At 25.6% G+C, this 16,798-nt stretch overlaps 1 protein-coding gene across 1 annotated transcript in view; it reads left to right on the forward strand.

Moving 5' to 3' along the window:
• LOC114131724 (cAMP-specific 3',5'-cyclic phosphodiesterase) overlaps positions 1-16,798 on the forward strand; it is a 657,881-nt gene that overhangs the window by 109,406 nt on the left and 531,677 nt on the right. Inside the window, exon 4 of the mRNA XM_050200512.1 lies at positions 1,251-1,362. Within this exon, the coding sequence (XP_050056469.1) occupies positions 1,251-1,362 (112 nt within the window). The remainder of the gene's footprint in view (positions 1-1,250; positions 1,363-16,798) is intronic.

Genomic DNA, 16,798 nt, shown 5'->3' on the forward strand with positions numbered 1-16,798 from the left:
GCATGTCCACCTACAACAAAATAATACATTGGATATCCCATTGGTAAAATATGTGTATATTTGTTATATTATACATATATCTTTGTAATGTTTATGTAAATTGATTATAATCATAACGAAATAATATTGTATAGGTTATAGACGAGTATAGGAATAGTCCATTGAATAATTAATACCGAAATCGGTTACCAGAAAGAATTAGGTTTATATTTTTATAACGATTTTTTTTTTTGTTATTTCCCGAAACAATATAATCTAACAATCTGTTTTTAAAAGTCTATTTTTTTTAACAGTCAGTTACATTCGGTGGAAGTTTTCAGCATGGAAATATAAACGGTTTCAGTATTATATAATATACAATATAGTAATATAGTTTTGATGTACACACTGCAGCCGACCGATGGTATGGCAAAATGAATATACCACAACCATAATAATATATATTGTACTCTGTCAGTTATCAGACGACGAAATCCCATCACTAGAGAATTGCGTCACAGATTTTAGTATCTACATGAGTGCTAAAGGGAGACGGGGAAGTACCCGAATAAAAACATAAAAACAATGTGACATAAAAACAATCGTTCCGTTTGCCGATAAGATTATATTATAGCTCTGAAGGGATCCCGGAAACCCTGCAAAGTACTTTACGAGAAAATGCACTGCAGATCCGGAAAAGTGTTCCCGGGGGATATTCACATGTATGTATATATATTGCATATATACATATATTCACGGCTGCACTGGAATTCCTAGACAAACGGCTATTTTTACCGCGATGGGTGTCTGGGCAAAGGCCGTGCGATACATTGTGTACGTCGGGCGGTGGTGGTGATATAATATAATGTTATACACATTTTATATATTTATACTGTCGTATATGCGTCCATACTGGCGTGGCATACTTACAATGTTTCGGAGACTAGACTAATATTTCAACCACCAATTCCGCCTAAAACCAGATAAAGGCATTTACTGTGTGCATATTTTTAACTACCTGTCATATTATTATGTAGTGAATACTAAAATACTACAGTAGTTAGGTATAATGCGCCAAATTATTTCCCCCTCGTAGACCATAACCTTTCCACCCGTCACCCCTTAAAAAACTCGAAGGTGACCCGCTCTCGATTATATCTCTTCTTGTACGTGCGTGCACATTACGCAGGTAGACCGTAGATTTTAGAGGTAGAAGTATCGACTTTTCCGTCGTCTAGTCTTTTGATCTCCGGTGCTTTTGAATTTTACAGATTACACGCGAAGAAGACGACCGATCACGTTGAAAATCGTCCCGAGACTGAGTCTTCCGTGTAGGAGCACTTCGGCGCCGACCACCACGGACGCGGACTGGCCTTTCACGAGGTAACCGACCTTATCTGTATATGCCTGCTATACTTATCTATTCACCCGATAAGAGGCGAAAATACGTATAATATAAGGTTTCTATGGCCGTTTTCCATTAGCATAATATTACGTTATAGTGTACGAGCTGTATACGGTATAATTACAAACGCGTGCGTGGTCATGAATTTGATGGGCACACGACCGGCAGTTCGATATCGCCAACCCGCCCAGCTCTACGTCTATTTTATGATTGTTATTCCAACTAATTGCGTTTAAACAGATGGATGTGCACGAACTTTGGACGTTAATCTGTGCAAACCGATTAAGACTATAATATTGTATACACGCGTAGGTTAGAGATATCCATACACTAAATATTAGAGAAACGTAATGGTGAAATAATTTCAGTTTTGGTATTATGTATTCAGAGACCGTAATGCTGTAATAAATCAGTGTTGTAATATATTTTACTTATAATAATAGTGTGTTGGTGGAAAATGTCTAATAACAACATGCACAATATTAGGTAATCAATACATACGTAAGTGTAAGTTATAACAATTTGTTGATAGAATAGTCGTGAATATGGTTCGCCGTCTAAAATAAATTTAATTTCAATGAAATAACAGTTTATTGGCTTATTATACACGTGCTTGGGATAATAGAATAATATTATGAACAATTCGAGGAATAATAAATTTATGTTCGTATTAATGTATTTATTTTTAATTTTATTAATGTAGGTATTAAAATTGTTGCGTATTTTTCAAGGAAATATTAAGTTTTAAGTTCTTTAGTTTTAGATAACTTCCATGGATTTGTTTATAGAAACGACAATATATTTTATATTAATTACAATTTTATACAGTATAAGTAGAAAAGGGATGTCGACACCGTACTTTCTGCATAGAATTCGAGCAATGTTACCTTGTCAGTGATATTCGACCCGTATAGTGGTACTGCGTCAGTAGAAAACTATACTGTTTTTATTACGAATTCGGTTCTCTCGAAGTCTGTACACTACGAGTTACAGGTAGGTATCAGATTAAAAACGAATATCACGCACAATCTAAATTAAAATAACTATTAACTCAGGGCTTAATGTAAATAAAAATAGGAAAAATAACCGAGGGAATTACTCCGCTGTATAGAATGTACACGGATATTGAGTAGGTCACTGTAATGGATGTGCTAAATTTAAATGTTATAAAAAATCATTGTATATCTACAAAATAATACTGTCTATAATATATTATATCGTTGTAAATATTTTATTATTTATAAATGTATATTGCTATTATTTATTTATTTTTATATTTGCGTTAAAATGATTGGTTGAACCATTTTTTTTTTTTCAATAAAATTTACTTATAATATTACTAGTTGTTATTAACGTATAATCAATACCAACGTACTTTTTAACGGAAAAAGTAGTTTAAAATTAATCTTAAATTACGAAATGTTATTGTGTTTTCAAAAAAAAAAAAAAATTATTTATTAGTGGAACGTTTTAAATTTCTACGATTAATATTGATTGAATGACAACATTAAAATAAACATCATTAAATTAAGTGAGAATATCACATTTCATTATAATTTAAACTTTAGACAACCATAAAATATAAAACGTGAATTTACACTTGGAATTGTTTTTTTAAGTTCCACTTAAAAAAGATATGAAAAACTTGTAGTAAATAATTGTCAATCTTTTCGACCGAGTATAACATTTTGCATTAAAATTTATGTAAAAAAGTCTTAAATATTAAACGCCTATGATTAGCTCAAAATGACAAAATACATTTTGAAAATTATAGGCGACCTGTTCTGAATATTTGATGATAATTTTAATTATATTCATTTTTAAATTGAAAAAAAAAACAATTTATTTTATAAATATTCTGGTTTTTTGTAATTGTTATTACTTGACTATGAAAAAAAAACGAAGGGTATTTTTACATTATTTGAACCTATTGCATTTTAACATTGATACTTTTCCAACCTCCTAATACTTAATCTAATTTGCTACAGAAATGTTTCAACTGGTTCAAGTTTTAATTCTTACAATATCTGAATGTAAGTAATTGAAATATTTCGTATAGTTGCAGTTTGGAAAGTTCAGCTATCTCTTATTTTTAAGATTAAAAACTGCCTTTAGTTTTGTTTTCAGTATTTTTGGTGTTTTATTTAAGCACTTATTTTATCGCTCTTCAATAACTGCAGTAATAATTTGTATTGAGGTTTATTAAATGATTTTTGAATAGGTATAGTTTTATGTTCAGCTAATATTTTGTAATCGAATTTCCTAAGAGAAACGTGTGAGCTGGTAGAGCATTTCAGCTTTTTACATTTTAAAATCTGTTGTGTGTATCAATGATAGAAAAACAAGGAGTGGGTAAGTAACATTAAGTAGTACTTTACTTTTTAAAGTTTAAAGCTAATGAGACAGCTGTTTGAATGATGTTTGTACGCTTATTATTGATATCTAGCTTAAGTCCATGTTACTTGGTGTTTTAAATTTAATACTTTCCATACGATTGAGGTGATTTTGTAGCTTAGTTGAGACAATGAGTAGATCGTATTTGATAGTAATTACTCATTAATATCTTATAATAGCATAATTGGCTTCTTATGTTGGTGTGGTTGGTTTATCGGAAACAAAAATATTATAAAGAACAATAGATACAATGTCCTCTTGAGAAATGTTAATTGTTTCTATATATTTAGGAACACAGATCTATATTTAATTTAAAAATGATGTTCTGATAAATTTTAATAAATTTAATAAGTAAATAGTATGTGAAAAAGAGAATTTGCCTAAGTTTGAAAAAGAGCTTGGCCGTCATGCTACATACGATCGAAATCCTGCGAAATATCAAGAAATTCAAATGTGAAATTTATTTTTTTCGAGGGAATAGATATAACATCTACAAGCCTATATATTTGTGCGATGTGTTGTTGAGTGGTCTGTTTGAAAAGGTCTATTGAGATTTATGTTGCAAATAACTACGAGTATTAACTAAAAATATTACTAGAACTCAACCTGGAATAGGATTTTATACTTGAATTTTTATGTGGTCAGTTGAAAATGCATGCATAAAATTTCCGACATAAATTATTTCTGTTAATGCTAAGCATAATTCCGAGAAATCGTTCTCATCTTTAACAAATATGGGATGAGGTGGTTTAATAAATGTATTTTCAATAGTATTGATATTCATTAGATTAACATTTAACATTAAATTGCCAATTTTCAACAGATTTTTCTTGAGTAAGATATAATTTAAAGTGATTGGATGTTGCAAAAACTTTTATTTTATTTTGTCGACAAGGTGATGCTTGTTTAGATGTTGAATTTAAAGATGTGGAATGATGTATTTTATTTTTCTGAGCGAGCCAATTATTATTTGCAATATTTGTACTTGCATTTTATTTCGCTTCATTGCTCCATTACACGACATTATATTTTCATGTTTGTTTTTGTTCACTAGAAACGGAAGGTTTATCTGCGTGTTTGAATGTTGAACATTATCATTATTATTTTTTATATATTTTATTATTCGATGGCATTGTAGCAATTTAACTGTAGGTAAGTAATTAAGATTATCGGAGCCACCGTTGACGGTCCTGCAGATAAGGTGACAGCGCGAAATGCGTCGCGAATATTTCGTTATGCAATACCAGACTATGTTTGTCAGTGACAGTTTAATATTTATGTTATTCACAATATAAATAAGTAAGTATTTTTTTTTCAAACTGCGTGACAACTATTTAATAATAATGAGCGTATAACAGTAAAATAGTAGGTAAACACTAAATAAAAATAATGAATAATATTTTGTTATTATAACTTTGATATTGGTAAGAGTAAACGAAAGCGTGTGCGTATTAAACAACTACCACCGTGAAATTAATTGATATTTAATAATAATTTCCGTGTATCGATAAACATTCCATTGTTAACTCATAGGTATTACGAAACATACTTAGAGGGAAAATAGTTCTACGAATACACATCAAAGACCTATTTCAGTAATGCATATTATGCATTGTGACTTTACATAATAACATCAATGAACAGTAGTTGAACCCTTTGTATTGGTATGATAATATTCTCAAAAGTTCTAAATTATACCACATAGTAGGTTAAATTTAATATGGAAAAAATATTAAACTACTCGTATTAAAGAATTTTTACAAATCACTTACTATTATAAGTACCTCCATAGTAAACAATTATTTAAATGTGTATCAATTTCGTCGAATGGGTGTCATATTCATGGGAAAGATACAAAAGAACTTATTTCAAGTATAATAATATAAATTATTAAACTGTATTATTTAACTATGTTATTTACTGTTATTTTTTTTAATGTCAATAGTTTTTAATTAATATTTGGTAAATATTAAAAACATACAAATACTGAACCATTGGTTTATTATAAATATTTTCTTAAAACATTTGTTGTTTACAAATTATGAGTCATAACTGTTATTAAACTGTTAACTTGTATGCAAATATTACCGTATCTTCTGTATATTTAGTATATTATAATAAATATACATTGATGGCGGCGAGCAGTGACAGCTAACCCGACTTAAGATATACCAGTATTATATTTGTATTTTATTGATTAAAATAATGTTCATTTAAAACTCTGAACGAACCAATTGATAATATTATGATTATTATTATTTTTTTTTATCATACATTTCAATAAATATTTTTAGGTAAATTTTTATTCTATTGCATTTTTCTGATTTGGGGGCGTATACGTCCTATGTAGAGTTTCATTTCAGGAAGCCCGACAAAAAACAGTGAATAATATGTATGTATGCCATAAAGGTTAAAATAATGGAAATAGTTCAAAAAAGCCAACCAGTGCGAATAGAATTTAATTTTATGTTATATATGGTTATTTATACAAAAAAAGAACGTTAGAGTTTGTATATTTTGAAATTGTAAATTCTAACAAATTCTATTTTTCTTATTATCAAATTATTATAACAAGCAAATTATAACATCACGTTAACTAAAGAAGAATACTTGACAAAAATCATATTATCGTGTCACATCATTTTTATCAATTTCGGCTGCATTTTAATGGTTTTTGATGCTGTTGTTGATGACGAAAATATAAAAAAAATAGAGTACCATATCGTTTTACGTCAACATTTTATATTTTTTTGAATAGTGCTTTTCGTTGATATTTTGTGTTCAAAGAATTTAATTTAAAATGGGTTTATTCCCTTTAGAGTACCTATATCTATATCATTTTTTTAATACTATATAATATATATACGATTCTGAGTAATAATAATTAATAATAGAAATAGAAATTGTAAATATTTACACATATTCTACATCTATCATGTATGTAATCAATAATCATGGTTTTACTAAAATTATGTCCATTCAAAACAATGAAGTGAATATTATATATGTGAAATGTAATTTTATAAAATAATACTTTCAAATTTAAAACTTAATTTAATGAAACGAACGTGTTTATTTCTACACCTAAATAAATTAGTCAATGAGTCATTTTACCCTAAAATGATTTATTATCGATTTATTTTTTACAAATTATTGTTATTTTTTTTTATTAAAATATTTAACTGTATATTTACATTAATTGGTTCAATAACTTATAATCGTTAGTCTTAAAACAAACGATATATTGTATATTATTACAATTTAATAGAACTAATAGGATAGGATTGACTCACAATTCAATAATAGGTATAATAAGTAAAAATAATATTTTTTTACGGTCTATTATGTATCAAAAGGGCTTTTGGTATATTTTTTTAAGGAAAAAAGTGTTAATAACTAGTACAATGATTATAATATAGAACAAATATTGTGATCCAATGTGAATATAAATATAAAATACATTATTAAAAATTATATTGTCACATGAGTTGTGAGGAGGGGTGTTTAAACTGCCCTCACATACCCTAACGCATTATACGCCTATAGAAGAAATAGTGTTAAAACAAAAAGGATTATTATTGTTGTTTGCTTTAATATCGCATAACACCACTAATCTGTATGGTTCTGTAGTTTTATATACAGCTTCGTATTTTTTTTTTTTTTGTTTTTATCTTTTTTTAGTTTATTCTCGAGTTATTGAAGTTTGAAATAGCTAGTTTAATTTTAGTCTGTATGACCTGGGAAAAAACAATTAAAACCACATGCTAAAAATTATGCAACTTAATATTTAGGTTGTATTAAATTAAATGAATCTAGTTTATTACTTTCTATTCGTTTGGATAGTTATTTAAAAAAATAATTTTTAATTAATATTGCATGCATATTATCATTATTAAAAATAATAATAAAAACAATAATATACATCCAGAAATAAAAAAATTTAATATATTACAGTGTTTGTGTTATTTAAAAAATTTTGTTAAGAGTATTTTATTATTAGTTTAAATTTAGTTAGTTAAAATGTTATTAAATTAGAATAAAAAATGTTTAATGTAAACATTGTTATAGACCTATTTACATAGTGTATTAATTTCTGTTTTGTTTTCCAAAATATGTTTAATATTATAGTTGTTATTTTAATTATACTTATATATTTAAATGGTTTATCAAAGATTTGACATAAAATGTTTCTTTTAAAAATATCAGTTTTAATAATATATAATTTCAAGACATTTATTTTAAAAATATTTTAAGGTTACGCATCCATTATGTTTCATTGGAATGTTTACATTTGTCATTCAATAATATACTTTGAAAGAAATTATTTGAACTAGCTTTGCATATTAAATATGTTTTAATATTTTATCAAACTAAAATTAAAATATAATATAAGTTTATTGAACAATTTTTAATGTAACGATATAATATTTATAATCTTTCACATAGTATCTATACATATATCGTCTGAATTAAGGTTATTAGAAATATTAAATATACAACATTTTGAAAAGTTTAAATGCATATGGTTTTTGTTTATCGTGAATTAATCAATAAAATGGGTTCATTATTTTAAGCACAAACACATACGGCATTACGTATTACATAAAATTAAAATTACAGTTAGACTAGTGTATTCCATACAAATTAAGTTACACATAATAATGTATTAATTAATTACCACAATATCATTATTATAGATCTGAAAAATGAATATAAAAATATTAAAATCATGTTTAAAATAGTTTTTGTGTGGTAATACTCAGTTATTATTGTTCATAAAGAAATAGTTCCTTAATTGTTAATTTAAATAAATATACATATATTTGCTTCATTGTTTATACTTCAAATGTGTAAAAATGTGATTCAAATAATATTTCAACTACCTCAAAGTCCCAATATATTAATCAGAATCATTAATATTTAAGAGAGTTATAAGCCCTATGTTTTACGTTAATAAATAGAATATTGCTTACTATTTAAAGAAAAAATGGACGTAATAAGAATTGTTTAATATAATGTAGGGTCTGATTGGTCTAATCGTACGAGTTATATAAGCCATTTTAAAATTAATAATTCAAGTATCTAGTAGTGGAATGTTTCAAAAGTCACTGGTTAATAATATTATTATGGTTTTCAACAACCTAAACGGAATCTAACGAACTATGTGTAACTGGTATTTTCAAACTTCCCAGAAAACTCGAAGTCATCATCATTAGATCTAGCATCGGTTATACAAAAATCTTACACTTACTCATTTTCCTAATGGCCAATAGCCAAAAAAGATGACCTAATATGTATCGCTAGTAGAGTCCGCTTGGACATCAAACATATTTTTACCGAATGCAGCACATACGTTCAGTACGGCTACAAGATTTACTCTCGACATCACTTAATCTAGACTCCATATAAATTTCTGCCATAGTCAAATTGATTATCTCATTCAACCTACTCAACTTTACTCAATGTACCACCTCGTATTTAAAATAGTCTTTACATAATATAATATTTTTAATAATCTATACATTATCACTTATCAGATAGATGTATGTACCTAATGTAAAACTTATCAATATCACCAAATGGCCTTTAATGCAACAGGTTTAATAAATAAATAAAATCATTTGGATAACAATAAAATAACAAACATTGTTTGATGATAAATGGTTTTCTTACACGTGAATATTAAATTTCATCACAATTTAAACTTCAAACGATCATAAAATTAATACGAGTTTATGTTTAATATTATTTTTAATTCTATCGAGAAAAACTTATCAGGATCTGGCATCAAATTTTTAAATATATTTTAGCAACATCAATGGAAAAAAAACAAACTAAAAAAAGTCGATGAATTCAATTTATATGAATAGCACAAAATTAGTCGAAATATTTTGAGAATATACTTTGTTTGGAAAATGCTAATATGAATATAGAGTGATAGTTATAAGAACATGTAGTTAATATTCAATATTCATATTATAAATTTTAAAAAAAACAACAAAGCCGTTGGCCAATAATAGGCCATTATATAATTATTATAGATTTGAATTAAAAATTAATACGGCATTACAACTTTATTATTGTTGTTCATAAAAAATTAAAATAATTTTAATAGAGATATATCATATATGTATATATATGCATATTCAGTTGGTTATTTTTATTTTTAACATGTTAAAATATGATACTGGTATAACAATACCCCGATGTATCCGATGTCACATTATATGCATTATTAAGATTTTAAAGTATTAAGATATTCAGTATTATATGAATCAAATATTGTTTATTATTTAAAAAAATACAAGGCATATACAACGCTAATGGTTTGATGGTATAGAGATTGGTAGAATAAGTGCCATAAACGATTTAAAAATTCATAAATATGCCCTTTCTATTTTGAAACAATTTTGTTTTAGGATTTATGGATAATATGGACATTATCAAAGGGTTTATTTTGATTTTAATCAAATTTTATGTGATCTGATTAAGGTTTTGATTTCCCAAGAGTAAAATACATCCCTTATTTGTACACTATGTAATATGATGATTTCTAGTTTTTGAAAATAAAATAAATATGAATAGATTATATGATTATATCATACTATAATTTTTTCAGAATTAATAATATATATTTATTGCAACAATAGTTTAAATTTTTACTTGACTTCGTTAAATCAATATGTTCAAATATATTAATATAATTGAAATGGTAAATACGCTCTTTATATTACCAATCCAATTCATTAAATGTTATTTAAGATGATCAAAATACGCATACATACTGTAGTACATCAATGTGTTAAATAATAAAAAAAGAGTAACCTTGTGTTTAAAAATATAAATGTTAGGTAATATATTTAACTATGCGTGTTACAACAAAACAAAGATAATGAAAAATAACAATGAATTTTAAATATTTAAAATTTATTTTTTGGTGTTAAAAAAAGTATATATATTATTCAATGAAAAAATACGTCACACTCAAGTATCACCAAATATCAAAAGGATGTCAACACACTCATTTAATTTATTGAAACCTACAACAACTGTAGTGTCGAAAAATCGTTGAATTTAAAGTGAATGCGATTTAACTTTAACATAAAATCTCTTATTTTAACAATTAAAGTAAAACATTATTTATAAAACTATTTTATCGCTAGTGTGAAATATCCAATTTTAAATGTGTTAAAGCTATTTTATTTTTAATAAAAAGCGTTAGATACTTTAATAATAAACATCAAAACTATACAAAATCTACCTATTCTACCTACTGATTTGAAAATAAAAACTAATAATGTATAGTCAATTTGTATACAATATTGTTATCTACGATATAATATATTAAAATGAATTTTTTTTCTAAAATTAGTTTATTTTAATATTTATCCCGTCTCATAGTGAATATCTTAACTGATTTAAAAAAAAATAAATTTTTAATAAATTGAGTCTATAAAATGTCTTGAATATGTTCTAACTGACATCCACTGACAAAATGTATGTACCACTAAAACGTTAGGTTCTTATGGAAGATAATATTATGTATGCTTCATCTTAAATAATTAAGCGATTCTTAAGAATATAATGTATTTATATTCATTTCTAAAGCAAGTTGATTTGCATAAGAATTAAAAAAATAGAACTCTGGTAAAATCTAAAAGCGGTGGTTTATCCACTACAATGGAAATTTTATATGGGTATGTAAAGTTATAACTGTAATATTATATATCAAAAGCCATTAATTCATATATTATGAAATTAAAGTAATCATATTTAGCAAATTTCGTGTGTTATTTTATCTTGTGCAAAATTGTCATAGCGACATAACTGATTGAATCGTATGTAAAGATACAAGTATTTTGATAACAAATTTTCGCTTCTTAAAAATAGTTGGATTTGAAGATATTTTCAACTTAAAGTATCTTATACGGTAATACCCGATGTTTAAGAAAGTTAAAATTACGTTTTGTTTGTTTTTTTTTTTTATTTCAATAAATAATAATGCATATACCTATAAAAACAAAAATATCATAAAAAACAATAAATTAAATAATTAAAATTTATCTAATCTGAAATTGTGAAAATAATAATATGAAAAAAATACTCCGATTTAAATTAAATCAATAGTATTTTTATGTAATGTGTACCTATATTATTCTTTATACATTTCTATAATATTTATAATTATATGATTTTTTATGTTTTATTTATATAGGAAAATAATATTATATATTTTAAATAAATTAAAACACGGATGTATTTTTCATAGTAATATGTTATAATAAATCAAAAAAAAAAACTATATTTATGTTTTAGATATAACTTTATCTCTCACGATATTTGTATAAAAACACAAGAATAGTTACGTATACACATTAGGCACTATTCACGGTTTCGTGAATAATTTAATTTTGATAATATATATTATTATTTCATTATCAATGTATTGTACGCTTTTCATTATTAATATTCTATAAGAAGCATTCAGGCATTATATTTTATTCAATGTAAATTCCAAGAATCTATAAGGATTATCCCTTAGTCTGTACTGTCTTCTTAGAAACGAATAATCGATTATTTTTTTTATTTTATTTATTTATTTATTTTTTTTTTTGTAGAACCTACGTAAAGATGCATTGTGTTAATGAAACAATGTTGATAAAAACCAGTGTAATAATATTAATACGGTATGTTAGACTCTACAACAGTGATTTTCAGTGCTCTGATAATTAATCATTGCTTATTAGTTATAAGTAATAAGGTTATATTATGCTACACCACCGAGGTATAAATAAACGAAACGAGACTGGTAGCCACGACTGTCCTACCTAGTAGATATATATATATATATTGATCAATATTTTTAAATCCAAAATATCTAAAATAGCTAAACACAAAAAAAATGTGTTTACAATAATTAAACACATGTCCATTTCGATGTTCCGCATGTAATTATTTAATGAATTGTTGGTTTAGTATGTATAATAATACAATTTGGAACATATTAAGACGTATAATATTAATGGTGTAGAACTTTCACGTGCATTTAAACGAATCATTTAGGGGCAAAACAAATATTTTTATTCATATCTTCACTAAAAATAATAAAAAAATTGATATTGATATTTTATCAAGCCTTATCAATAACCACACCCGAATTCCATTACTAAATTGATTTATGTATAATAAAATTAGTATAATATTCTCTAGTTGGTTTTATTAGATTTTAATGCAGTGCATATATATTTGAAAAGTATAACTTAGATATTCAACTTTTATTACTTTAATAAATATCAACTGTTTATCTTATCGTATAAAACTTACGATGTATAGTACCACTATATCCAGGTAAAGTACAAATATGTACTCACTTGAATCTACTCCAAGTTCCAGGTATTATAATTATGATAATTACACATATTTTTATTCTATGTCAAGTTGAGTAGTTCAGAATAATCGATAAGGAAAATAATACATTAATGTGTATGTATTTCTGGAATTATTATGTACGATATATCCAAATAAATATCAGTAAACTATTTAAATTTAAATATTTACGGTGAAGTATATACTCCTATAATTATATTTCAAATAATTATAATTATTGGCTAAGATTACATTTTTTATTCCATATTAAAAGATGGCAGTTTTGAATTCACTGATTCAGAGAAAGCTGAACTTTTCAAACTCTACCACTACTTCTTTTATCAAAATAAATCATTTACTTTGTACTCTGATCGCATATGTTTATTGTATCATATAATGCAGATCATATATTTCTTTTGAAATAAAAAATATTAAAAGTGGCACATACCTTTCTATAATGAAATCAATTTAATTTACAAAGAAAAAAGAGCACTTACGTTATGTAATATTATATTTGGTTGCTTTTCTATTATTGGTTTTCAATGAATTGTTTTCTTTGATAAATCTTATATTTATATACGACATAATAATACTGTTGTCCAGATTTTCTAAAGATATAAAAAAATTCAATATAATATTGTAATAAAAGAAATTTGGTTCTGTTATAGTGTGAAAGGTCCTTACCTAAACTAAAGCTAGACTAAAGATCTAACCTAACCTAACCCCTAAGACCAAGATTTAGCCCTATATCTCAAAAAAAAAAAAATAGTCTACTTTTTTTTTGTATTTTAATTGAACAAGTTAATTAATGCATATTAGTTTTAAAAAATAATTATTTTGATGAGTGTATAGAATATTGAGTGAACCATTTATACGATCTTGCTCTTATTTGGTATATAAACATACTATAAAATCGTCGATCGTAACTACGTTTTAAAATGTTATTCATCGTGATTTTTTATACACAATATTATTAATTTGACTACTTATCTACCACTAAATAATAATATTCATTGGAAGACGAATGGTATATTTTCAACTACCTATATCTAACAATGTAAATAAATTAGAAAATATTTTTTATTTTTTTTATACTATCAGGACATATCATTATAACATTGCAATAAAGTAGTATGTTTTGGTCGGTTCTGTGACCCCCGCAAATCCGGTAAATCCGACTACTCCGCCATCCCTATCGTGCGCGTGCCATGCCCTGCCGTGCCCAGCCTTGCCCTTCCCCTCCATGCCTATCACTGCCATGCCCCTCCATGCCGTGCCCGTCCTTGCCCCCCCCCTCCATTCCAATACCTGCCCGGCCCCCACCCCCCCCCCCCCCAAAAAAAATTATAAGTAGTCGAATTCAATATACTCATTACGATTTAGTTAAAAATGTACTGATATTTAAAATCATGTGTAGAATACATTCGTTTTGAAACAGTGTATTAGTTAATTTTAGTTCATCGAGAGTTAGTAGTCGATTAATAATATAATATACAACATAAATAAGTAATTATTGATGAGGTCTCATTATCTTTTATAGATGTGAAAAATGAAAGTGTCACGTACACTTTCATATTAATTCATCTATATTATCATATATACGTTATATTATACATAACATAGCAAACTATTATTATAATAAATTATTCATTATATTTTCGTATTTTCATTTACCTATATCAGAAATCAATAATCCTACAGTTATCAATAATCAGTCAGTACCTTTGTCTCCAAACTTATACTACACAGCACATAAATGAATATAGTTATGTCTTTTATTAGGAATATCAAACACATTTCCCTTGTTATATATTTTTCTTTATTTCGTTTTAATTATATTAGGCATAATGATCAAAATCATTATCATACTTAGTAAGCATGATAAATAAAAAATAACGTTCTATTTTACCCCCCCCCCCCCCCCATATACATGTAATCGCAGCAAGCATAACAAACACAGGTCTACTTGATATATACTATGGATATAGTAAAAAAATTAAAACATTATATATTTAACTACTTAAAATAAATGGAAATATTTTTATAGTAAATGGTTAAATTTCATCTCTTAGTTTAAAATATTATCATATACTATCCCATACCTAATATTATAAGCTATTATTATAATAGATGATTCATTATATTTTAATTTATTGAAATAATATTAAGTATAGTATTAATAGTATTATATTACACGATATGCTCAAAATTACTCTACTTTATAAATTAAAATAAATATACCTACAATAATATATCATTGTTTGAACAGCCCAGCTAGTTGTTTTAACTAGATTGATCTTATTTTAACGTGGTAAGTAGATATGAAATATTTTAGCAATTCAAAATGTTATTATTACTTAAATACATATCGCCATACACCATACAACTTGTAGTGAATAAATAATATGAATAATTTTACCGTGAAATTTATTTCATATGTTTTCAATAGGTAGCAATATTAGACTATCATTTCTAATATATCATGTAATTAATGCACATAGGTAGTTTACTAAATATATCAGTTAATCGTTTCTCAAGCCCGTTATTAGACCATGGGTACATAATCGTTTTTTTTATATTCGTTCTAGCTCATAACGTGTAGGTAATCATCAATAGAGTTGTATGATATTTATTCCAAGGTGTATTTTAAATAAAACACATATATCGTGGATCATATATTAAACAGGCATGATCAAATCATAATATAATATATTAATTAATAAATATTGTAGTCAAATCCAATGTATGATTTAATATAGTATTATTTATATAGTTAAATTCTGATATACTCAATATGATATTTTAGTTAAAAATATAATAATATGTTGGTATTGAAAATCGAGCATAGAATAGTTAATTTTACTTCATGGAAGGTTAGCAACTGATTAATAATATATATATATGAAAGATATAGTATATATAAATATATAAAATATAATATACTTAAATGAAATAATATAACGTAAACTGAAGTGGAAAAATATTTATTGTAGGTATTATCGAAGTGTACAACAATAATACTTTATTAAAGAAATGTGTATACATTTATTACAACTATTTTATTTATAACAACGTCTATAAAACTTATTATATAATCGTAAAATCTTATGGTATAGGTATTCTATTACACTAAAAATATTGACAATGTTTAAAATTATTATATATTTTTCTACTATCATCGTAATCCAATTTATCTTATATACTAGAGAAATATTTTTTAATTAAACAGTTATTAATAATTTGTTCACATTGTTGAATAGTTAACAATGGATAACGCCATTTGAAATCTTTTACAGAGTTTTCAGTATAAATGATATCATGGTAAAATGAACAACATGTACATCGATTAATATCTCCATATATACGGCCTTTTTCTTGAAAATTATTATCAATCAAATCTCCCATTAAATTAATATCGTTTAACATAGTTAATGATGATGTCACTAACGTTTTGCAAAATTTGAATGCCATACTTTTATTTAGATGTAATAATCTTTGAATCTCGATTAACATATTGGAATTATATAAATGTAATAATCGATAATTTTGATTAGGTTTAGTTTCTTTAATATGCTCAGTTGATAATTTTAATTGTGTTAAAGGATGTATATAATTTAAATATTGAGCCCCATAATTAATAAACTGTTTTCGTAA

This window comes from Aphis gossypii, chromosome 1, assembly GCF_020184175.1.
Source record: "Aphis gossypii isolate Hap1 chromosome 1, ASM2018417v2, whole genome shotgun sequence".
In the NCBI taxonomy this organism is placed as follows: domain Eukaryota; kingdom Metazoa; phylum Arthropoda; class Insecta; order Hemiptera; family Aphididae; genus Aphis; species Aphis gossypii.